At 48.3% G+C, this 25,626-nt stretch overlaps 1 protein-coding gene across 1 annotated transcript in view; it reads right to left on the bottom strand.

The window, feature by feature from the left end:
• The window catches only part of LMF1 (lipase maturation factor 1), a 200,425-nt gene that overhangs the window by 58,648 nt on the left and 116,151 nt on the right, over window positions 1-25,626 (bottom strand). Inside the window, exon 6 of the mRNA XM_009888557.1 lies at window positions 7,465-7,632. Coding sequence (XP_009886859.1) covers window positions 7,465-7,632 — 168 coding nt within the window. The remainder of the gene's footprint in view (window positions 1-7,464; window positions 7,633-25,626) is intronic.

Genomic DNA, 25,626 nt, shown 5'->3' with positions numbered 1-25,626 from the left:
GGGGGGACCACGCTCCCTGCATCCCACCTCGAGGGGCATCTGCAAGTGAAATCAGAGGCTGGCCTGGGGACATCACCTGGAGGAACAGCATCTGCAGTCTCTTAACTCAAGGGTACTCACGGCGCCCGTCTCTATAGGAGTAGTGTGGAACGGATACCCAAATTTTCTGTCTGCTGCCTCCCGGCAGCCCTGGGGTGGCTCCTACAGCGAGTTTTATTCTCGTGCACAACGTGCTCATAACGTAACGACACTACTCTGCATCAATAAAGAAAAACAACTACTTGAGCAGTGCAAGTGTCCTATAGGTGCATGATTAAAGCACAAACGAAGGGCCGGATTCCTCTGCCGCAAGCCTGGGACTTGTGTAACCCTGATAAACCTCCTGGAGGCACATCTGATTTACACCAGCGTAAGAAAAAGAACAAAACCGAGCTCATATCTGACAAGTGAAAACAAACACTGGATTCAGACACTTTCTGCAGGGAAAGGGGGAGCTGTTTAATTTTTGTTCCTTCTCTCTGGGCTGCTGCTGTGACCTCTGCTACCTCTTAAGTCAGCAACACAATATGTTGCAGCTGTGGCACTGCAACAGCATGATTTAATTTGCATGTGTGTGGCTGGAAGGGCAGTTCATCCCTCCAACATCTTGCGGCATGGCAGAGGCAGCAGCGGTGGAAGCGGGGGGCTTGGTCCTCCCATCCCGAAAAGAGGAGGGGAGGGGGGTGAAAACCCCGGCTTCGCCTCCCCTGCGCAGCTTTGGAGAAGGAGATGGGAAAAGGATCAACTAGAGGAAAATGTCCATTTCCATCAAAATTTTTAGGAGGTTGGGGTTTGTCCAAGCCAAGGAAAGAAAAGGGCAGAAAATATCTATCTATTCAACAACTGTTTTCTGCTTAAAAAAAAAAAAAAAGAAGAGGAAAACTTTGCTGCCCACTCTCCTATGTGTTCCCGGCTCCCAGGAGCGCAGGGGCTGTGTGTCTCCGGTGCGGTGCCCAGCTGGGCAAGGGTAGAGCTCCGAGCTTGTTTTCTGAGGGAAAAGAGCCAGAGGTTTCTGTTGCAGGAGGTTTCTGCCGCAGCAGCCCCCCCCCAACCCCGGGGGCTCCCTCGCAGCAGGTCCTCCCCCCTGGCCCTCCACCAGCTCGTAAAGCCGCCGCGTTCCCGCGCAGCTCCTTGGCCGGACCCCGAGAGCCGTCTTGGGAGCTTTCTTTGTCAGCGCTCTGAGTTCGAGGGGGTTTTGGCTATGGAGGTTTTATCTTTGCCTTCCGCAAGGCTGGAATTCAGCTTCGCTCTTGGCATTGTCGTTCCTCCGCTTTATATACGGCTCCTGCCGAAAAACATCCTGGGACAGCCCCAATTTCAAGCCGGCTGCCAAACCTCCGCGAGTGGAGGACTGGTGGCAGTGAAGAACTGGCAATCCCAAGGCTTCGCCGCCCCGGCTCCTTCGGGGAACTTCTCTCCCGAGGTGTGATGCCGGGGGTTGAGCTCATCCCGGCAGGAATGGGCCCCTCCAGGAGCTCCCCAGCCACGAGGCCGCGCAGAGGATGCTCCGTGCAGGAGGATGTGCTGGGAGTTTTCAGGGGCCACGGAAAGGAGTCAGGGTCCCCAAATTCATACAGATCCAAAGGGATTCGAAGGCCTAAAACTCTCCCCGCATCCTGAAAATCCCAAATTGTGCCTATATGACTATGACCCAGAACAGTGCCGTGGAAGCAAAGGAACAACCCTTGACTTTCCAACAGTGCTAGCTTCATACTTTCCATTTACTTTTTATTTATTTATGGATTTTGCCTGTGTGATACTGAAGTTCCTTCCCATCTGGCACAGCCAAAATCACCCTCTGGCTGTAAGAAACCTCAACCCCCCAACCCCGGGCCCTGCAGCCTGCCATGCTCCCTAACTCAGCGCTACCCGCCAGCTCAGAGGGGCAAGGTGGCTTTTTCCTGGCTTTTTTGGCTTTCCTCTCGCTTCCCCTCATCGACTCGTTTGCCAAGCAGCGTGATTTTACTGCCTGGCTTAAGGAGCCAAGAAATACGTTTGCTGGTGTAAGCTGTGCATTAGACATCGTGAAAAACATGCAGCTTCAGGGTTTTAGGAGCCAGCTCCGGAGAACGGTGAAACACCCGCAGAGCAGCATGGCCCTGGGTTTGCACCCTCTCCGGTTTCACTCATGGATGCTGGTACTCGGCTCGCTCTGGCCGTGGGTGGTTGAGCGCAGGGATGGACCTATGGGCACGCAAAGGTGACCGTGTGTGCACGAGGGATGGAAATGTCAAGCGGGGAGACAGGGATGCAATGCTCTCGTAGGTGGTGTGGTGGGAAAGGGTCCTACGCCACCGACCAGCAGGCAGGGGAAAGGACTTGCCTTCCCAAAACAGCACTTTCATCCTTCCTCCCCCTTAAAACCACCAGCTCCTTAGGGCACGGACAGGCTCTGGCTTGATGCTTCTACAGAACCAAGAAAAACAGCATCCAGACCTCACCTGTGGTCTCCAAGACCTCTTCTTCCACCTCCAGACACTAACAGCCACAGTTTGGACTTGATTTCTTCTGGACTTCGGGGTGATTCAGATCTATATGTCTATTTTTGAGGCTCAGACCCCAACAATACTACAAAATCAGCCAACTGGTGCCATCAGACTCAAAATGCAAGAATCATTCATCAAACTGATTTGCAAAACATTGGCCACTGCAACCCCCTGCAGCTGGATTTCCATCCCGTTAAGTGAACATCACATTCAATAACCACCATCAAGAGACATTCGGTGAAAACAACCCCATCTTGACAAACTAGAAAAGGTGTCCCAAACCCCAACCCCAGTGCTGCAAGTTTAAACCTAACGAGGCGACGCACATGTCCCTGCTCCAGAGACCACCATCTCGGAGAACACGGTCCTGCCTCTACACAGCAGCTACAAAATGTCCCTGTGCTCCCCAGGAAGGATGTCAGTAAGTGGTAGCAAAAAGCTTTCAATATTTAGCGAACTCAAAAACTCTAAGGGCTCTGAGTTATACATGAGCAAAGGGCAAAGTCCATCTCAGGCTTATCTGGAAGTTTCCGTGGCTCAGCCTGGCCACTTCTCACCAGTCTGTGCTATGGGGCTGTGGCACAGAGCTGAGCAGGGAAGGAGCTGAGTCACAAGTCTCTCCTCCAGCTTTCTTCCCGGTGGAGACAATTTGCAGCAGCGCTGCTCCGCATGTCAAGTCTGGCACCTGCTTACAATAAATCCCTAAGAAAGCCGAAAAGTTAAACGTTCATTTACTTTAATTTCTGATTTAGATTTGGATTTCTACGTATTGTAAATTCTAGAAAGAATGTTTTTGTGAAACAGCGCTGAGTATTTACCCTGGATATCCTCTATAATTGGCTTCTCTTCATCTAAGATTTCTTTCCAAATGTGAAAGGATGCTCTCAGCACAGACAGTCTAAAGGGGAGACTCTGCCGCCATCACCCGCTAATGCTTTCACGCTGGCCGAGATCTTTCGAGCAGGTTCCCCTGCAGGTGGGATGGGCTGATGCAATACTTTGGGTTTCAGAAACCCCAGGGGTTTGAATCCCAGCAGACAACGAAGGGAGAAAAAAGCCTCATGGAGTGATGTCAACCTGTGCAAGACAGGAGTGTGGGAGTCTTCGCTTTTGGGACAGGTGTGATGGGAGAAAGTAAGATGGGCACAAACTGTTTAGTCCCGTTGAGCACAAACCCGCCTGTTGGCTGCACTGGCTGTATGGCTGCGAGAGGCTCCTCAGCCTTGGAGGTGCCGTGTCCCAGAGCTTCACCTCCGCGACCATCTCGTCAGTGCAAACAGCTTCCTCGGGATCAGGGCTTCACGCAGCAATTAATGACAAGGTCAGCGCAGCCCATTCAAACCTCTCTCGGGAGCAGGGAGTCACCGGTGCGGAGGACACGCACCCGTCTCTCGCTGTCCCTGGCGTGGATGAGACGGGCAGCCCGATGGGACGGCACGCCACGCCATGGGGACGGTCCCCAGCTCTGCGCCCCTGGCCGGGACTGCGAGCAGCTGCGCTGGTGGCTGGGGAGCTCCTCCGCAGCCCGCCCCGGGGGACAAGCTGCTGACGGGGCCTGGCTGTAAAACCTTGGATGACATTTTCTCTCCGCTCACCTTTGATCCTGGCAAACGCACTCGGGGCGCTGCAATCCGATTGAGAATCTCTCTGTGCGCAGATGTCCTGCAAAAACTACACCCACAGCTGTAAATCACAAAGCCCTCCCCAATCTGGCGGTTAGCGACAATGAAGAATGATTTTTCTAATGGGAACTGGCCAGCATTCAACACACTCCTCCATTATTTTTATTTTTTTTTTTTTTTAAGCAAAGACTATTTATATCGAGAGACTTGCAGTAAGTAAGACTCTCTGATTTATTCGAGATCAAAAAGCAGCCAAAGGGGGGAGATTGCTGGAAGCTCAAGCTACGGGGACTCGTATCAGAGCAGGCAGACCCCAAACCAAGATCACAGCAACGTCAATGCACACAAAGCACCAAAAGCGTGGGGTGTCCCGGCTCCTCGGGCTCCCCGCTCCAGGTCTTGTGAGGACACGGGTGGGTGGGCGAACACGGGAAGGGGACGATGCAGAGATGCGCCTACACAGTGCGCGTTTCAGTCGTCATCACCCAAATCTCCTGCACGGTAGGTGGCCCGGGATGGTCCGGCACACCGGGACCAGCCCAGTCTGCCTACAGCATGACCGGCACAACCCCATGGGAATCCGGTGGGGGACACACATCCACCCTCCCGGCATGCTCTCTGCTCCGAAGAGCCAGCGGGCTGACGAGCCCTGATGTTTCCAAACTCACTAAGCCTTTTTCCTTACAAATGTGAACTAGGCAAGAAGAATAAGTTCACACTTGCAAAAAAAAAAAAAAAAAAGACTTTTTTCTTTAAAGCACAACCTTTTTTCAGGTTCCTGACAAAGCAATATTCTCCAGGCCAGTTGGAATCTGGAAAAATACACTCACTCAACCTAGCCACCATGACTCCAATAACAATTATAAAATGTCCAATAAAACTTGCATGTAATGTCAATTCAAATCTTGAAAAGCAGAATTAAGTGGTATATCAACATTAAACTTTATTGCTTCCTTTGCAGAGCAGAAGTATTGTCAATAAAAGTCATTCTGAATGAAGAAAAGGGCAGTAAATATTAAATAAACAGGTTTTTGTTGAAATGCTATAAATGCACCAGAGCTACATTTTACACTGGGACCCTTTTTTCCTTCGCAGACTCCCCTCATGATAGAAATAAGTCAGTAATTGCAAACTATCAATAAAGCGCCAATTAAAGGGTGGTTAGATGCATGCATTTACAATATGTCATTATGAGCCTTTATTGTATGTAGTTGGCTTTTTCAGATCCCACTGGCTCCGTCTGAAGTCCCCCAGCACACAAACAGTCGCGCTGCTCGTTAGGGGCCCTTGGAGGAGCCGGGAGGGCGCTGGAGGTGTGTGCCAGCCGGATAGCCCCGGCCGGGGACGTGGGGCGCATCCCCCCTGTGCCCCATCCCAGCCCCTGCCCGGGAGCACGGCAAGGATGGAGAGCCGAGAAGGAAGGGGATGAGAAAGGAGCGTTTGGTCAGGCTTTTTGGTCATGGAAGTTTCTTCTGGCAGAGACGTGAAGACAAAGCATCACCATCTCAGCCCATTACGCTGTTATTTTTCTGCCAACGCCGAAGCGAGCAGAGCACGACAGTGCTGCCCTGAGACATGGCAGCTGTGTCTGGAATTTGGCAACGCGGTTTATTTTCCGACAGGCCACTCACCGTGGTGCGTTCTGCCCCTTTCTGGGTCTACTCGCCTTATATAGCCATCGCCATCCTCCCTACACTTCCTTACACACAGAAGTATTTCTATGTGCAATTCATAGAATCATAGAATGGATTGGGTTGGAAGGGACCTTGAAGACCATCGAGTCCCAACCCCCCTGCCATGGGCAGGGACATCTCCCACTAGACCAAGTTCCTGCTCACAAATCTGATCCCTGCCATGTCTCAACACCCGCCTGCTCCTGCAACGAGCAGCCGACAGAGACGGGATGTTTTGCTTTGTCCATCAGACAAAAGAGCAGGCTTTTTTAGGGCTGGTCTGAATATAATCCTCCCAGTGACACCGAAAACCTCAGGTGCGATGCCCATCGCAAACACAACTGGCATCTTGTGGAGCAATGCCCCGAGACCTCTTTCGGTCAGACCTCTTCTGCCCCACCAGCGGGACCTCCAGCCTGAGAAGATCCATCCTACCAAAACCAAACCTGACACCAAACAGTGCGCTGAGCGAGCAGAGGTACAAGCTGTACGTTCGGTGGCACTCAGACACAACGGGACACGTTTTGGAAGCAGGAGAAGGAGCGGGCATCCCTATGAGGGCACAAATCCCACGGCTTTTATGTCAGCCCTTTAAAATCTGATCGGCATTTTTGTGGTTTGCCAATAAGAGTTTATAAGCTGTTCTCCAGTTTAATCATCACACGTATTTACAGGAAGCAGTAACAGCTCCTGAGTATGAATTTCATGACGCTGAAATGATATTGAACAAACACCGCAGTCAGCAAGGGCTCAGCGCTGCGCGTCTGCGAGTCAGAGCGGCTGAGGTTTAATGAGCTGTTTGAATTATGCCAGGGCAGAGACAAGAGAAATCAGATGTGGTCTGGGAACATATATATGCAGGAGCTTCTGTCCTCTGACTTTTGCACACATTTATTTATTCATGTACAAAAAAAACCCAAACCCAAACCAACCAAAAAACCAAAATCAATTGCAACAAGAATGCCATTAACTTTTGAAGAAATTATTTTCACTATGAACCGAGGCTCAGTAAGTCTGGTGGTTGTAAAAACCAGGTCAAACATTTTCAGAGATAAAGAACTCTTCAGCCCTTGAATGTTAACTGTATTAAAAAAAAATCCCTTCAAAGGGTGAAAGATGTCTTTAAAAATTGACATTTAGAGAAATCGCAAGTATTCATCACAGCCGTCCGCAGCCACAGGATCAGACCCTTTGCACTAGTCCGGGGCTGACATTCCTCTGCCATCCATAGGAATGGAAACCAAACCAGCAGTAAGGGAAACAAACCTCCAGCAACGCACTAAGAGCAGCCACACCAGCGCGAACCACCCGAGAGCCAACAGTTAATAGCTGTGAATCATCTTGATTCACTCGAGCCTGAACTCCTGACCTGCTGATTGAGTCAGTTCCTCTGGATGCTGCTCCTGCTCAGAGAAGATGAGCTCCAGCGAACCACACTGATGCCGCTCCCGGCACGCGTGCCCGTGTCCTTGCTGCAGGAGCCGGCGTGAGGAACGCGTGTCTGCATCTTGGTCACCCAGGTCCCAGCCCTCCCTACAGCCCCCAGCCACAGGCAGCGGGAGAAGTTTTACACCCTTTGAACATCCCCTGCTCCATCCTGGATGAAGACGTGGCCCTTAGGAAGCAAACCCAGGAGCATCTCACCTGGAAGAGGATCTGCAAGAGGCCATGAACGATGCACATGCGCCGTCCCAGGAAGAGAAAGAATGGCACCACCAGCTCGATGAAGTGGTTGACCAGGGTCTCGAACTGGTGAAACCACCATGGCGAGCGATGCATGAAGTAGGCGATGGGGTTGGGCACTGGCTGCGTCTGAAAGATGGAAGAAAAAAGAATCAATCCCCCTCCCAAGGCGCATCACTGGGGAGAGCTACAGAGCTCTTTGGCGTTGTTTCATATTTCTTTCCCCAGGTTTGCTCACAGGGGAACGATCCTTTGCCTCTGGGCGCTCATTTCTTTTGAGAGAAAATCACTTCATTGAATTTTTTTCATGCCAACCCAAGGAACCTTTAAACCAACACAACTTTTAAAAAACAAGACTTTTCATTTTCTCTTTTTTCATCATAACCAAAACTCACTCATCTTAAATGAAAACCACTGTTATTTAATGCTGAAATGTTACACGTAGCTCGACACCGACGGACGTTGAATTGCTCTGCATGAGCACTGAAGATCATCAGAGCAACTAAGCCGATACAGAAACCGAGAAAAAGATTTTCTCAGGGTCACACAGTAGGTCAAACAGAGCCAGGAATGGAAACCAGATTTCAAAACCTAGGAGATATTCTTTCAAAATGTTTAAATTTGAAATAAATGTGGTGGTAGAGTTGCTTTCCAGAATTGTAATTTGGGAGAGGAAAGTGTAATTCCTCTAAACATGCTGTATTGGTTTAAGGTATTTACATATTGGCCTTGTGACAATATTATTCTTCTATCAGCCTGAAATCTTTGACACTGGGAGATCTTCCATCCAGTAAAATAAAGCCGCAAATTTTACAAAGGAAACAAACCCAAATCCTGATATGTTAATAACTGCCACCCTTAGAAATGCTTTAATTTTACCAAAAAGAAAGAAGTTAATTTATCTTAGCGTATCTGACAAGCTCAAATTCATTGGTATTGTTTTAAAACTGCGACAAAAAAAGAAGAGAGTATGAAGACGCAAATTTTAATTGAAGGAGACACAACACATCTTTAAATTATTTGTAGTTAAATCAAAAATACAAACAAAACAGGGAAAATACTGTACGATGCATGGCAACTGAGCGCGTTTCCACTGCCAAATCCCACAACTATTGTAATTCCTTATTAGCAAAGCTGGGATTAATAAAGTTGTTGCTTTATATGGGTTTGAGGCTGCTGTAACCCCTTAGGACAGGAGACCGCATCCTTCCTTCCTCGGACATCGGCGCCGGATGGAGCGGTGTCGGGGTCAAGGAGCTCTGCCAAGTCCACTCCGGCACGGGGCGGGAGGTCAGCGGCAGCAGCCCCGGGTGCCACCGTGGGTCCTTCCCATCCGCACAGGACCTGTTTCGAGTTAATCTCCTTGTTGGACTGCTCTTGAGCATTCCCAGAACGTCAGGGAAGCTCACAAAGAGATTTTATTTTTTTTTTTTTACCTTGACCCCATAATGCTGAGAAATGCTTTTATCCTTCCAAAAAGGCAGGGTGCTATTTTGGCTTCTATTTTTTTATATTTATTTTTTTTTTTTTTTAAAGAGCATTAACCAAACCTGACCCAGATGAGGTATCAGCCCTAGAGGTTGTACCATTTAGCCCGAGATGAGTCACCTTCCAGCAGGTAACTGGCTGATTCTAGCACGCCAGAGCTGCAGAGAGGCGGCACTCACGCTCACCCCCTCTTGCGATGCACCGCTGCCCGTTCCCCCGTCGGCAGCGTGCCGCCGAGCCGCGCCGGGACCCGCTCCCTTCCAGCACGTAGAACAGGCAGCATCTCACATGTAATTACATACCCACTTACAAACGCAATTAAATCTCATAACGTGACGGCACTGAGCATTTATACGTTCGACTGCGGCGTTGCAGGGCTGGGCTGACACTTTAATTTTAAAGCAAAGACCTTCCGTAGCTATGGAACGTGCCGTTCTGCTGCCACATCCCCTTCCTCTCCATCACCGGCTCACGCTGATGCCCTCATCTATCAAGGCCGACCACAGCCAGCGAATCCTGCTTGTTGCTTTGGGCCAGGACTTGAGATATCGTCCCCCAACTTTGCTGTGCTTAAGATAAAATTCTTGCCTCTAATCCCACTGCAGCGGGACAAGAAGCAGAAGAAAGTTCTTGTTTTGGGCTCACGTAGCGGCCATGTACAGGTTTGCGTGGGAACAGCCGAGGATGACAAAGCCGGGTTTGCCGTGGTTTACGTTTTTTTAGCAGCAGCCTAATTCTTATCCTGAAGTAGATGTGGGGAAAAAGCAGACGTGAAGCGCAGAAATCTGGTGCGGGTTAATAATTCACTGCCAGGTGCTATGGCATTGCCATCCTTCACCTTATCAGCACTGACACTATCAGGGTGTCAGTGGGGGCAATGCTGTACGACAGGCGAGGTAACGCAGCAAGCAAGACGGAAAGTCTAAACCAGCAGCAGACACAGCACAAATACCACATGGTTCCTCAGCATCTGTTTTGACAGAGGGAAAGAAATGCACTTGATAAGAGCAGCACTGGCGATGGAGCCCCCGGGGACACACCAGTAAGGGACCCTCCCTCCCCACTGCTGCAGCCCCTTCTCCGGCGTGTAAACCTCGAGTACGTAAACCAAAACACAGCGATGGAGAAGTGATCCGCATGGATCAGAAACGCGTTAAAAGGCTGCTGGGGAAGGAGAGCGCTCTGTGTGTGTGTGTTCCTCCCAATGCCTTCCAGATGCTGCGAGCATGGGCGTAGCGCGGCACAGGTTTCCCGGGGAGAACGCCGTGTTTGCTCAGGAAGGGGTGTTGAGGCAAGAGCAAAGACCCAGAGCGACGTGTGAATCACTACGGCGCTGAACACAGGCACCTGTGATGCTGGAAAGCTTTCTGGTTCCTTTTTCCACCCCAGTTGACCGCTGCCCAGGGGTGCTAGGGGAACCCAATGTCCCAACTGGTGGGTTCCAGCACCCAGCTGGGGCTGGGCGAGAGCACCCAGGGCACATCGCTGGGGTTAAGAGGGGAAACTTGCCTGCCACAGGCATGCCTAGCGCCTTCCCGGTGTAATCATATCCCACGGAAACACCGCGGTGGTGTCAGAGGCAGCAGTGTCAGAGCCTGGGAGGAGGGAAAAGAATTCCAGGATCGCTTCACTGGGCTGGTTTCGCTGGGGATTTTGAGCTTTACGCTTTGCTTCGTGGCTGCTTTGCGAGGAGAAGCATCCTAGGAAGCAGCCAGGAGCTCCCCCACTTCGAGAAGTGTGAACTCCTGACACACACAGACACAGAAAAATGCAGCTCCAACTCAGACGCAACTAAATAAACAAGCCCAAGGCAGACAGGCGGCGAGAGGAACGGAGCAGAGCCCTCGTCTCCAACAAGCCCCGTTTCTGGATAACTCCCTGAAACATAAAATGTTTTTAAATAAAAAAGCGATTAGCAAAAACCATCTTTACGTGTCAGCACAAGGTGCGATATAATAAACCTTCTGCCTCCCTCACACCTCCAGCAGCCGGAGAAAAACTGCGCCGCAAATGCGTTTCGAGATCAGATCGGGGAAAATTAATTCCATAATTCACGGGGCAGATTTGTAACGTGCGACTGCGGGGCGACGCTCGGCGGGGGCTGCTGAATGAATTCTGGGTCACCAGCTAAGGTATGTTCTCTGGCTTGTATCTACCAGGTTTTATGAGGGCTGGTAACAGATTCTAAAAATACGCACAATAAACTGTTTTTTCTCCCTAAGGGGTCTATGGTTTAATTACGTTCTTAGTGAGAACCATTAAAGTGCTAAGTACCTGAAGACTTCTAATTTACTAAACTATACGCTACTAAAACCCAACAGAAGGCTATTATACACCAGAGTAAACGCTCTTCTCTGGGACTGTAAATGCACATGGTCTCTCCTTTCAGCCTCCTTATTGGTATGGCATTACATAAACTCCGACCGAGTATTTAATCCCAGTGTTAGATACCCCAGTTCAGCCTAGGGAAATCTCCAGGCTCTCCTACACGTGTGCGTGAAAACAAGTCCCACATTGTCCTCAAACAACCCGCTGCTCACACAGGGCCGGGGATGTTATTCTTGTAGCGTGAGCGGCACAACTCCCATGCACGTAACCATGCGGGAGGGGAGGGGGACGTTGGAGGGTGGGAAAGACCCTGTCCTCCCGACCACGAATGAGGAGGAGCCCAGAGATATATCAAGTAAGTTTTATCCTTTGCAAGGATGGGGTTTTACCTTCCTTCACTCCACAAAAAAACACGGCACGGCTTCAGGAGCTGTTTCTGCTCGCTCGTTTGAGCACCTCAACAGCACGAACTCACCAGACGCCTTTCAAAAAACAGTAGCAAGTTATGAATTAATCCATTTCAAAAAGGTGAGCAAAAAATCCATTCTTCTACCTGTTTGTATTAAGGTAAACTCAGATTATCTATCAATTCAGATAACCCAAAGTATACTTGGCGTTAATATTAAAACAACACTAAGGACAGCCTTTCAAAACATCACCCCGGGTGCCCAGCGCAGAAATCTGGCTTGGTGAAAAACAAAGCATGTCATAAATATTCCTATACACTCTAGAGACAATCATTTCTTTTCCCATTGAAACGCACCTACTTAACCAAAATACTCAAATCTGAGTGCACTTGATGGCAGAAAAGTCTTGAAAACCAGAAGGAAACGGAACAACAGCAAATACGAATAAATGATGAGAGGAAGCAACTATTCCATCAAAAGCAACAGGATTAATCTGGCACAACAGACACTTCAGTAAGGGCTTGCGGGCACTGGAGGCTCCAACAGTCAAAGAGAGGGAAGCCTTTGGCACGAACAGCAAGGTGTGAAGAAGAGCAGTACCCTGACAAACCAGGCGGAGAGGCATTATTGAATGTTTTCCTGACCATTTCTGGAAGGTACGGATGAACTGTAAAGCACAGTTCTCCAGCTTCCCAAGGCACATAGGCATGAACTCATCTTCTCAGCTTCAAAGAAAAGCTCTCAGTTCTCTTGTACTTTGGACCAAAAAATATAAAGGATTCTCCATCGCAGAGCATAATTTGATCAACATGATCCAACAGGCTGTTTCTCTGCCAGTCTACTCTGCTTCAGATCTTGACCCTTCCTCCTTACGCATCTGCAGATCAAAGCTCCACTTTCCTAAGCCCAAGCAGAAACGGCTTCCCAGCCCCGTGCAGAAGAGCAAGAGGCAGCGAGCAGAAAGGAGATAAACTGGGTCATTCGCAGCTGCTGGGAAGTGTGGGAAGATGCGTGTCTTGACTGAAGTCCGACCGTCTTGTGCTGTACAATAACCAAGGACTCCTGCAGAACACCCTTCTTCATAACAGGGGGAGATTACGGAGAGCTGCTGCTTCCTCGCCGCGAGGCTTTGTGGTGGGCGCTCTACATGTGCAGCAACCTTGACTGATGAACAACACGGTGATTTTGCACAAAGATACACATGTAGGCAAGGGTTCTGAGAGGAAATTGAGCAGCAAACTGCTCAGCCTCTTGTGTAAATTCCAGCTGTCCCTCGCGCTGTGTATACTTTATGCACGCACACGTATGCACGCATCTCCATGTGCCCGCTACTAACATACGTGCATAGACAACAGCCAACCAGTCAAAAATAGGCCCTTTGAAACAATTATTACTATGATTCCAACCAAAATAAAATCATAAGAAAAAATTAAAAAGTTGTATCTGTCTTAAAACACGCAGAAATCTAATGTCCAGGTGGGTCACAAGGGGTGGGCTCTTCATTAATGCAATATCAAAATAATTTAGTCTCGATAGATCTATTAAAAAGAGAAGCTACCTATATGTTCTTGCTGGGCAGAGCTTCCCTTGTCCAGTCAAAAGTAATATTCAGTTCATAGAAAAACATACTGGAATCTGCCTGCTTTGAGACAGCAACGCAAGCCAAGGAGATGTGTGTTTGACTCGGTGCCAGCACAACCATAAAATGTTGGCAATTTAGTAGAGACGTAGTGCCGCGCCACTCTCCCAAAGGACCTAAATAAACTTCAGATGTAGAACATATATTTTTACTTTTTATATATATAAATCTGCTGTTTCATTTTTAACTCCTTTCCCCAGCCATCCCTTCGCCTAAGGTCTTTCAAAGCTGAAACAGGTCCCTACTTCTCCCGGCTGAGCGAAGCCTCAGCAATGAAAAGTTAAAAGCATGAAAAATCAGAGAAATGATTCACGTCTGGGCCTTGGGTTTCTTGGGGAATGATGGCTGCACATGTGGCTACAAATGCCGGAGGGGAAAGGGTCTTGGGAGAAAATTCTGCTGTGCAATTTCATGCCTCGGCATTATAAAATATCCTGAGGAATTATTATTTTTTTTTTCCTGTTCACAAAGTTGCACTTGCAAAGTCACCAGTGTGGGTGAAACCTTCCTGCCGCATCTGTGACATTCAGCTACAAAGCCAAGCTTTGCCCATGATGAGTCAGCCCTGATTTACACCGGCACGAGCGAGGATGTACTTTACCGGGGGTACACCGAAATGACGGAGTTTTGAATTCCGACCGCTTGGGTGGAGGCAGAAGGATCTATAGCTGCACTGTTTGCTTTTCCAGACTGCACCCTACCTCCTGGTCAGAGCTATCCTCCTCCAATAATAAAGACCACATTTCCACGGCCCACAGCATACCTGTTTATTGACACTATTCCTCTGTAGCGTGCCTCCGAGTTGCTCACCGTATATAGAGTTAATTGTGGATGTATTACAGATTCACCTATTTATTCTGTACATTCTTGGAGGAATCCAGAGCTAAAATTACACAAGGAACCGCTGAACTGTTCGGGCTATTTATTTGTTCAAAACTCCTTTAAAATAATTAGCAGGGCCTGGAACAGACATCTTGGCTCTGGCGGGGCCAGAAGAAGCTGGTGAAACCAACTGCAGGTCGTGACCGCCTTTGGGGAGAAGGCTTGTTTATTAAGAGCACCAGAGATGGGTCACGTTCGGTTTAGGGAGTGGACCAGCTTGGAAGGTACGTCTGTAAGAAACAGGAGCTAAGGGCAATACGTGCTTACCAAGAAGGTCCCATCCTAAAGGCAACGGAAGAGCTGCAGCAATCCTTCTCCAGGTTTGATACTCAGCTGCCATCAGATGGTGCTTTCCTGCTGTGTCTCATACTCCCAGATTTTCCGACGCAGAAATGCCCTCCCTGGCCCGGCACTCTCCAATGGAGTTCACCTTCCCCGGCAGATCACGAGGCAGGTCGCTCACCAATATTTTAAATTGCCATTTAAGAGCATATTGCAAATGTGATCCTTTAATTGGTCACTGTTATGGCTCTCTATTAGAGAAGACAAGTTTTTCCACACAAGGTAAGCCCTTGCGAAAGCACTGAAAATGTTTAAAAACAACCCAGGCCTGATATATTTATTATATATTTCTCTATATATAAATAATTTCATGAAAAGGAACGTACTGAGTGGAAACTCCATTTAAAACGTGATCCCAGATGGTGGCAAAGCTCTAAAATTGCAAGGCAACATGTAAAGAAAGATTAACGACCTCAAACAGGCACAAATTTATGAGGTGAAAGCCCCTGTAATCCCAGAGAAAAATGATACCAAACGTTAGACTAGACAGCCAGAAAATACCTCTGCTTAGTTCATGTGGCCTCTGCCATTTTAACTTTTCTTTTAATACACATTAGTTTTGGGTTCATTTAGTCTTTTCTCCTGCAGGCCAGAGGTACCGCTTTGGCACACAAGCACGCTGATGGATTTGCCAGCTTCCACCCCCTATGAGCAACTGGTAAATCAGATAACGGGCAACAGCGACGCTGCCACATCCCAGGAATAAGCAGCCAAAAGGAGAGAAAACAGATCCAGGACACCACGTTAAGCATTCATCATTGCTGCAAGACCCAAAGCTCCACCATCAAGTGGACTTAGGTCACAGTGCTTAATTTTTCCAACACTAAAGCTCACACAGTTCCTTATTCTGCCCGAGTACAAAATGTTTTGAAGAAAAAGATGTCAACATTTCATCCCAAAGGTCACACCAGCAACCAGCATCTTCCATGCTCTTAACTCTAGCTAGGACCAGATGGGACCTCTGAGTCCCACAGCCCGGTACCCTGAGATCTCTGGCACCTCGAAGATCCCCTTGATACTCCCGTCCTGTTCATCCCTCTGGTGATTCCCCTCCGTGACCTCTACAAGGTCACTTGCATGGGCTTCTCTGGACCATTCTACCACAACATTTTTCTGCGAGAATTTTCAATGAACTGGAATTTTCTGACCTTTTCAGCAGAGTTCCTGGCACGCTCTAGTCCCTAACACAGCCATGGAATGATATAAAAATTAGTGTGTTTTTAAAGCAGCGCAAAAAAACCCAAAAAAGGATATTTAATCAACATCACACAGCAGGTCAGCACAGAACCAGCGCTGCTGTCACACAGGGCTGCTTTGCTCAGCTCACCGTTTCAAACCGTGGTTACTCTCTGGTTTGCTGTAGCCCTTGGATGTAGCGGACGAGCAGGGAGCTTTGGACACGGCACTGGGATGCTGTGTGCTATGGGAAATGGATGACCATAACCTGTGGGTACAACAGGGACAAGGATGCACGAACCACAAGCTACCCCAGGACTCCTGTCAGCTGCTTTGCAAATCATGGTCTCTGTTTTCCATCAGAAGTAGCAGAGCCCTGGCCTGTAATGGTGTTCTGCTGCCAACAGATAGAGCCATAACTACCAGAGGGTCAGAAAAGTGTTTAAAATTCAATTTAGGTACTAAAATTACAGATCACAGGCCGCCCTAAGCAGCTGAAGCTGAACCTACAGCACAGAAGATGGTGAGAAGAGGAGGAGGAGAAACTATCTGCCATGTTAAAAAAGAAGACGCACTTGCATTCAATTTGGAAAAAGTCCATATTCCCAGAGCACAGCCTGCTGTCCCTGCTGAGGATCTACAGGCAAACTGTCTTCTGGGTCTCTTGGTACAACTCCGCTATGTCCAGTTGAGTACAAGTGCAGTAAGGGGAGACACCCTGCTGAGAAGCACGTTCCTCTGCCACCCCTGCGAGCACCCGGGACGCCTGCGGTGACCGTGGCAGCTGCCAGGTTATTTTCAGCCTTTCTACTCTCATCCGAGAGGTGACAGCGCTTTTCCCTTCCCAGCGTGGGAGGCTGCCAGGTCTGCAGCGGGAAAGCCCCGGACACAGACGCACGGGATAACGGAGCCGGCAGGGCCACTTCATCATGGATCTGACCCAAACTACAAGTTATTTCCAAACCAGCTAGTACCCATTTTCCATCTACCCCAACGACCCTCGACTCTCTCTCTCTCTTTGGGGATGTACTTTGAAGGGAAAATGCAATGCTTCAGAGAGGGGGGAAGAAGATCTTTCTGAACATCTTTCCAATGACTGCGCCTGCTCAGGCAGACCCAGGGACCCCGGGGCTTTGACATCCCATTCACGACTCTAAAAATGTACCGTGGCCGCTCTCCCAAAGGCCCTCATTACTTCACTTTTTTTTTTTTTTTTTTTTTTTTTTTTACCTTTTTAAAAGTCCGGTGCTAAAACAAGGATCATATCTCCTTCAGAGGGCTTTTCTTTTTCTTTTTTTTCCTTTGGTGTGCACTCATAAATACGACGTTCAGCACCAGGCCAAGGAACACACAGGCAAAACCCGCGGGCGGTGAACGCCAGCAAAGCCCCCGGCTCGTGCCTGTGTTTGGATTAGGCAGTTTCGTGGCCTGGACATTTACAGTTGGGTTAGGGTTGGGGCTGTGTTTTTTTTTCTTCACAACTTGAGACAAACAGTGAGATCTTTCATAAAATGTGTTCACAAAGGGTAAATTGTGCCATTAGGAACCGACTACCTGGATGGTCATTTGAATTCTCCGAACTGGAACGCCACCGCGCTCCACGCCAAATCCAGCGCCGGGGGAAAGGAGGGGGAACTCGGCGTCATGGGCTGCCTCGTTTAACTCTCCAAGTGCCCAAGAGACAGAGTCTGCTCAACATCATCTGCCTCAAACGTGGGTATTTCAACCAACTAGCCGGTTTGAGCAGTCGTTCCTGTAAATGAAACATCCACGTGGTGGTGGGGGCTGATGGTATGGTGTGGAAGGCATTGCGGTGGTGGTTACCTCTGCGAGTCACCTGGGCTTTACTGAGAAGACTTTGAGCCAAGTCAGAAAAAGATGGAGAATAATGTAAATTGAAACTTTCATATTGAAACAGAAGAGTGATCCCAACACTCACCAGGTGTTTCTCCAAGGCTGGAAAGGGTGAAACAAGTTGAAGATGGTCAACTCCCATCCATCCTTCTGGATGTTTACAAAGAGCTGCCGTGCGTTCCTGTAACACTGTTAACTGTAACGTAAAGCACCCTTCCAAAACAACAAAAAAACCTGAACTGATTCTTCACTCCATCGGGGAAGTGCAAAAATGGACAGCCATCACTAGGAACACACGTTTTGCCTAAGAGTCCCAGCACACAGCCTTTGAGAAGCCCTGGGCAAGGCTTCTGGGTGGGTACCATCAGTGAGGTCTGCTCCTCCGTGCTCTAGGTGTCGTGGCACCAGATTAACACTTTCCTGTTTCTTTATTACCTGGTCATTAAGGGCAAGATAAAAATAAAGGTCCTTGGGATTTGAGAAAGTACAGGGTATGGAGCTACTCTGCCCTTCTGTACTGTGAAGGACACCCAAGTACTTCCCAGAGCAGACGGAAGACATCTCTGCTCCTGTAGACCTCACCTCTTTACTTCAAACACTGAAACAGAGATTTCTAACACATGTTCTCATCTTGTTTCATGTGCTCTTCCAGCCCATTTTTCAGCAGTAACGCCTGACAACTCTGCCACATAAATCCTCCAATTTATAGACAGGTCTTGCATGGTTATAATGAAGATGTGATCTTTTTTTAATCCAAAATGGTTATGCCAAGTCAATCCAAGTTGCATACATACATAAAATAACATGTGGTATATCTTATTCTTATCCTCCTCTAGAAACTACACTGATATAAACACCAGGATTACTCTGCCCATTCTAGTCCACAGTATTTTACAAATTTAACCATTTCTCTATAGCTGAAGTAGTACAGCTCCTGGATATATTGTAAGCAGGCAGAAAGATTTCTCTGCAATACTTGGTCAAAAGGCCTTTTAAATGGGCATATAAATTCCTCATCCCTTTCACTGGAGGCTTAGTGCTGCTCATACCCTGCTTTACCCTGCTAGAGGCACCAGCTCCGCAGGGGACACAGTGGCTGATTCAGGAGAATTCAGACCTGAATCTCCTGTTCATCTAAGAGCACTTACAGAGCAGGATGGAATAAAAATAATCCTTTTGTTTCCTAAAGGAAAAAAAAAAAAAAGCAAGAAAAATATCTGCCAAGGAATAGGAGTCTGGCAAGCAGTGAGTGTCACCTCCTGCGTCAGCCATTCTTCCCCGCGCGAACAAGAAAGCAGGAAAAACAGGTAACTGTCCCAAGGAGGCAGCCAAAAGCTTAGCAGAGCTTACTTCTGTTTTAAGCTTTCTGCCTAGTAACAAAGGACGCAGACTGAAAGAATTTAGGACAAGCAAAACAATTCACTAGAAAAGTCTTTGCCATGAGGAGCCGATGCACAAACAGCGGGATGAATCCAGCAGCCGATTCTGCTCTCTCTCACCAATGAACTGCACCATTTAAACAGGCATCGCATCTTCTCCGGTGGAAACAATTCAAACAGCTCCTTTTTTTTTTTTTTAAATTAAAGGGTTAAAATAGTGATTTCTTGCAAAGATGTGACAATTTGCTAGGAAGTAATACACACGCATAGCGACATAGATAGAAATATTAAATTCTGCTAATGCCAGGAAACAGGCTTGGGCATCTTTGGAGGTCTGGATACACAAGTGTGCTTGTTATAAATGTCCTCGTCCTGCTCGAGGCCTTCCTTGGGTAAAAATAATAATTACTTATATTTTTAAGGACAATTTAGGAACGGAAAATTCTACAGTACGTTCTTAATAACTCTAGTGGTTTACCTTCCGGCACAAAAACGTGACAGACTTTAAGCAGCATGTGCTGGAGCAGCTCGTTAACTGAGAGGGACTTTAGGTCACCTGCAGGGTTGGGTGAAGTCTGTCCCACCAGCACCAACCAACACGCGTCTGCATGGTCAAATCCTTTTGCCACGAGGTCCCTCAAGTATTTCACTTGTGTAATCGCCTTGCTTGTTTTGTAAGTGTTGCTTGTTTCTACGCTCTTCTAAAAAATAAATAAATAAGTTCTGTAGAGAGATAAATTCCACCCAATAAATGTGTCGCTCCACTATCCCCATGGACATAATAATGCTCTCACACTTGTCCCGAGTTGGAGAGCTCGCAAATCATCGTTATAAATAAGACTGCCGACCTCAGCCAAACATCTCATTTTTAATAAAGCCTTTTACCTCCTTTCCTAATGCCAGATAACATCCCGGCGCAGGAGCTCAGAGCCCGAGCCACCGAGGGACGGCCGCCCCCTTCCTCCAGCTCTGCCTCCCCTGCTGGGTACCGGGGTCCCCGTGTCGCCGCGGGGCTCGCGCCGTCCTGTTTACCCAGGGCGGGTTTTTGGGGTTGGATTTCTCGCATATTCCCCTACCCGCTGGCACCAGCCCGTCACCCCCGGGAGAGGCACGCGCCTGCCCCAAACACTGCGCCCATTGATGCCGCGGGGCCGGGGCGATGCCGGGTGTGTGTGTGTGTGTGTGTGTTTGTCTGATGAAGTTAGGTTCTCGCCGGGTATTTAATATTCCCCGTCATGCAGGCCTGTTTCTCCTTGAGCCTGCCTGTCAGTTAAGCCCGGGGATGTTTATTTTAACGGCCACTTGTGGTCAAGGCTGGTGCCAGTTGTACGGCATCGGTTACGCAGATTTAACACTGGGGACTCGGCCCCCGGCTCCCAGAGCACGGAAGGCAGCCAGGGCCGCCCCGGCCTAATGTGAAACAACTGAATTCTTCCAGCAGTCCCCGCTTCCAGCTTTAACCCTTGGCGGGCAGGAGCCTCCGCAGTGCCGGCTCCCCCTCGCAGCCGCAGATGATGTCCCCGTCTCCCCCCCCCCGGGCACTGTCCTCTCTCCTGCTCCCCAAACACATCCTCCCCCTGGCAGCAAAATGTCTGGTTGGGGTGATGATCTGAAAGCTGCGAGAAGAAATGGAAAATGTATACAGTTGTGTAAGGAAGCAGCTTTTTTTGGGGGGAGGAGAGGATTTTTATCACTATTACAGATTTATCATTACCCCAAGGGCACAGCAAGCTTCTGCCAGGAGCGATGCCCTGGGGCGAGCGCGGGATGCTCTGCACCTCTGGCTGGTGATGTCCCAGCCACCGACACGTCCTCTGCAGCGACCACCAGGTGACACAAAGCCAAGCCATTCCGGCTAACACCTTCCTCCCTACGACAGGAGCCTGGCTTCAGCACACCCTTCCTCCCCAAACCCAAGCCTCGTGGAGAGCCAATGCGCATCGCGACACGAGCCCCCGCCGCTACGCGAGAGTCAGGAGGATGCTAAAATGTCAAATAAACTGTGGCCCGCAGCAAAATTATGCATCATTTTTTGATCGTCTGGACTGTCTCCAAGATGCTAATCAGCCCCAGATTAAGTCATCAACCAAACTGATGAGCAATCACATTTTGTCAGTACAGCTGGACATCATTACTTGGGAGCTGATCTTTCACCGGAGAGGGAAGGCGGCGTTTTGCCATTGATCAAACTGGTAGAGAGGAAAGCGAGAGGATGACAGAGGACCTGCACTGAGTTGACGCAGTCTCTACACACCAGCAGCTCCAGCTCTCTGCCCCACCAAAATTGCCTCTAACCATCCCAATGCAGCAGCCACTGCCTTTTGCCAGGTCACCGCCACCGTGCCGGTCCCGATCCGATGGCAAACGACGGTTCCAGGTCTCAAAGCAAGCACGTGTTGAAGCGTTTTCCTGAATTTCTACACATGTCAGGAGGCACATACGTTTCCCGTGGAGAAACATCAGCCTGTGGAAGCGCTTTAACTTGACGACCACAGATACCTTTAATTACTACGTGGGACAATAATTAACAGGAACCTGCTAATGGCAAAGTACAGAGAAAATCTAAGCATTGCGATGCTCAAATCCCAAGTTAATTTGTCGAGAATTTGTTAACGGGAACAGATTCAAGGCTTGTTCGCGATGTAACCCCACTGGGTTTGCAGAGTTCTAACTGACATCAGAGCTTTTCTCTAAGACTTAAAACCCGCCCAGTAAATAATTTAAAACTGGAGGAGAAGCAGTCTAGATGTCTAATGAAGAGATATGAAATATGTCTGGAAGATTCAGTACAAAATACTCATCCTGAATTTCTTGCTCTAAAAATAATGAAATATGAAAAAAAAAAAAAAAAATGTTGGCAATATTAATTAAGAGAAGGATTTCTTCATATATGTTAACACAGCTTAAGAGGAAATTAAAGAGAATTGCTATCAGGGAATTTACTCTTTTCACAGATCTTAGACATGGACAACACAGCACCACGTCTCCAAGCAATTCCTTCCCTGTGGTTTTCTCAATTTTTCCGTAGCCAATACCCCCCACGCTTTATTAGGCTGTACCGAGATATGAGAGGGTTTGACTCTTCCAGCCCTCCCCAGTGCCAGCGCACATCTGGCTGCCACTCGGGAGTCAACGCTCAGCTGCCCCGTGTCCTCCTTCTAGAACACATCGACAGATTTTAAGTGATGATCTTAATGGAAAGACTAAGAGGTGAGAACATCATTCGCCACGTACAGCTGAAACTCTCCCACGCATTATATATGTGACTGTAACACCCGAGTGAAACCTCCTGCGGTACCTTGATGTACAAGGAGGAGCTTCTCCTCCCAGTGAGCGAGAGCGCCCGCCCGACTCAGAGCAGCGACTCCTTTACTGCTTTAACTGAACCCCAGCCCGGCGCCTTCCTCAGATCTTCTTACCTGTGACGAACAGGCCATTTCTAATCCCTACATTTTCATCTCACTACATCTGTAATGTCTTTATCAGCCTCCGGAAGCAGAGACAAAATTATATATAAATACGAGCGCATAAATCAAAATAAAGCCCTACAAAAAAGACCAGCTACACCATCTCACCCAGCAACCCCCCCTCCTGCTTTTCACATGTGCTTTTACTTAAACAAGAGATAAAGTTCTGTTATAGCCCAACAAATTTATTCCATTTTGCCATTAATCGTGTAAGTAAAGTGGCCATGTAGAGCATTCACTGCAATGTCAGCACCCTAAGTTTCTACAACAACCTAAGAATTGCTTAAATAAGAGGAAATATTCCAGTGCACCCCCAGTTTGCTAAGGCCGTGTGTGAGCAGGGCTCGGACCAGGTCTGAGCTCTTGCCCAACCTCTCCTGCTCTGCTCTGCTGCAAGCAGCCTGCTCCTATTCAATAATCTGAGAAAACCCATCTTCAGCCCAGCCTGGCTCCTCCTCTTCCTCCCGCCTGCTCCGAGGCAGAGCGCGGCACCACCTCTGCCACATGCGTCAGGCGGAAATGGGCAAATCCTGCGTCCTGCATCCAGGAGAGGTTTGGCTCCGTTGGGAGCTCCCCTGCCAAGAGGACGGAGTGCCTGGACGTGCACATCGGCAACGGCAACTGGAGTCCATGCAGACACACAGGGAAAGGGGACAATGACATTGAAGTCACAGCGAAGACGGACAGCAGGACAACTGCCTGCAGCCTCTTCTTCACAGAATCATAGAGTGATTTAGGTTGGAAGGGACCTTGAAGATCATCGAGTTCCAACCCCCCTGCCATGGGCAGGGACACCTCCCACCAGCCCAGGTTGCTCCAAGCCCCATCCAGCCTGGCCTTGAACACCTCCAGGGATGGGGCAGCCACAGCTTCTCGGGGCAACCTGAAATTCATTCCTCTAAATTCATTCCTCTAATTCATTCCTAAAAAAAAAAAAAGAGGAGAAACTATCTGTTTCAGAGCAGGTGAGCAAGGTGGTGGAGACGAAACAAGAACGCAAGCTCAGATGCTTTATAATAAAACACTGGGAATAGGAAGGCAAAGCTGCATTGTGTTAAAATTCAAGCCTAATTTAAAGTCTTGTTCCTTAGTGCAAAAGCTGGAAAGACGCCCAAGCGAATGGAGGAGGGAAAAAATAATAACCAGGCCAATTGTATATTTCTCCTAGAAATTCCATGTCAGAACGTACCTCGCGACTCACACTCGCAGGCTCCAATTTCAATAAATCAACACAGCGTGCAGGGTAACAGTAGCACAAGTCTTTCTCTCTTTCCATAATACACCCAGGTAAAATCACCGTGAAGTGAAGAACAAAATGCCCATTCTTTCTGGTGCTTGGCAAGGGGACAAATTACTTTCTGCACCTCTCTGTGTTGAAGGACTAGTTATTAAATACAGTCGGAGCTGCCTTTCCAGCTGTACTTAAATCAAGGACAAAATAAAGCAAACGCGACTGTCCGCAAGAAATTCAGAGAGCAAAAGAGCAATGTTAGGATGAGGCCACCCCCACACACGTCTCTGCCTACCCAAGTATTTAAATAATTCAGATTTGCAATGCAGAGCGAAGCCGTACAGCTCCGTTACACAGAGCCACTGCCCACAACCACGCAGACCTGTGTGCTGTGCCACGATTTTTGCCAGTAATTTACGGATTATTCCAACCGTCTAAGCCCAGTCCTGAGCATCCCACTGCCAAGAAAGAGCAAACAAGAAGGTGAGAGTGAGCTCAGCGCTGTCCCACTTGCTCATCCCAAATGCGTTTGCACAACAAACGTGGTATTTTTGTTTGAACAGCAGTTTGTCCGTGTCTGGGACCCAGTTATGCTGAATGCCGTGGAAATACTGAGGAAGTGAGAGATCAGAGCAGAAAGCCTAATAGAGACACGGCACAACTTAAGGGAGCAAAGGAGCACAAAAAAAGTGACATGGCTAAAATGCTGTATTAAATCAACGCTCTATTAAATCAATGTCATTGGCCAGGACAGAAGAGGGGTCTCCCCATCCCTTGGTCCCCCCCGCAAGCCTACACCATCTCCCCTGCAATGACATTTCATGCCATTTCTGCTACAAATCATTTTACATTTCCTTTATGATCCTGCTCTTTTGCCAGGTGTAACTTCGTTACCGGATGACACCAGGAGCTGAAACGCGACACAGGCGTTATCTCGGAGGACGGAGGGCAGCGCCCTGAGCTCCAGTAAGCTGCCAGGAAGGTTTGTAGGGAGCCTCTTCTTTTCTAACTCAGTGCCAAGAAGGAGATAGCTGGTGGGAGCAGAAAATGTCTATGGAGACTTTTAAAACATCAGATGTCTTCCCCCCCCTCCCCCCGATATTTGAATTTTCCATAAGTCTCTTGGAAAGAACAAAAAAAAAAAATAATCCTTATCTAGAGAAAGGTGGTTTATTATAATCACAACCAGAATGTGCAAGTGGTGAGTGGGTCCAACCCCCTGAACTGCCTCTGGAAACCTCTCCTGAAAGCCCCATACCAGTGGAAGCAGTGGAAGATGTCCCCCCGCCAGTGACCCTGTGCATTACAGAAACCCAGCAGGGAAAAGCAAAGGCTTTAGGCTCAGACGCTACCAGAAAAAGCGCAGGCAAATGAAATAAAGCCACAGGCTCGTCCTTTTCGGGGGGGGCAACAGAAAGCAGCGTGCCATGCATAGGTAATTTGGATTTTCCATTACATTCTTCAGCATTTCTGCACAGAGGCAAACTTTCCCCGAATAACCCCTCAACTATTTGTTGTTATTAAATTACATCTTTAGCTTGCCACATAAAACACCTTTGAGACTTTGTGCCTTCCGTAAAATATTTAAAAAGTAAGCTTCTCGCCCACACAAGCGGCTCAATGCATTAAAAGTATGCACCAACCCCAAAAGAAGAGAGTTGCTCGAACCTACGGATTAGTGATTAACACATTTCCAAGACAATGCACTAATTAAAATAAAATTTACAAATAAGTAAGCCAGGAAGTAAAACTCTTTAACAGCACTTGCCATTAAAATATCTACAGTTCACCACTGCCAGCAATTTCCTCCTGTATTTAGGAGAAAAAAACCCAGTTATGAACTGCTAACCGTTGCTTCATGTTAAGCTGGTACCCACTGTTAATAACCTCTCGTTCCCGGGGATGAGGAACAAACTCACAAACATGGGAA

This window comes from Charadrius vociferus, unplaced genomic scaffold, assembly GCF_000708025.1.
Source record: "Charadrius vociferus isolate BGI_N301 unplaced genomic scaffold, ASM70802v2 scaffold27, whole genome shotgun sequence".
Classification (NCBI taxonomy): Eukaryota; Metazoa; Chordata; class Aves; order Charadriiformes; family Charadriidae; genus Charadrius; species Charadrius vociferus.
Note: the sequence above shows the minus strand (reverse complement) of the source record. Positions and strands in the feature narration are given on the sequence as shown.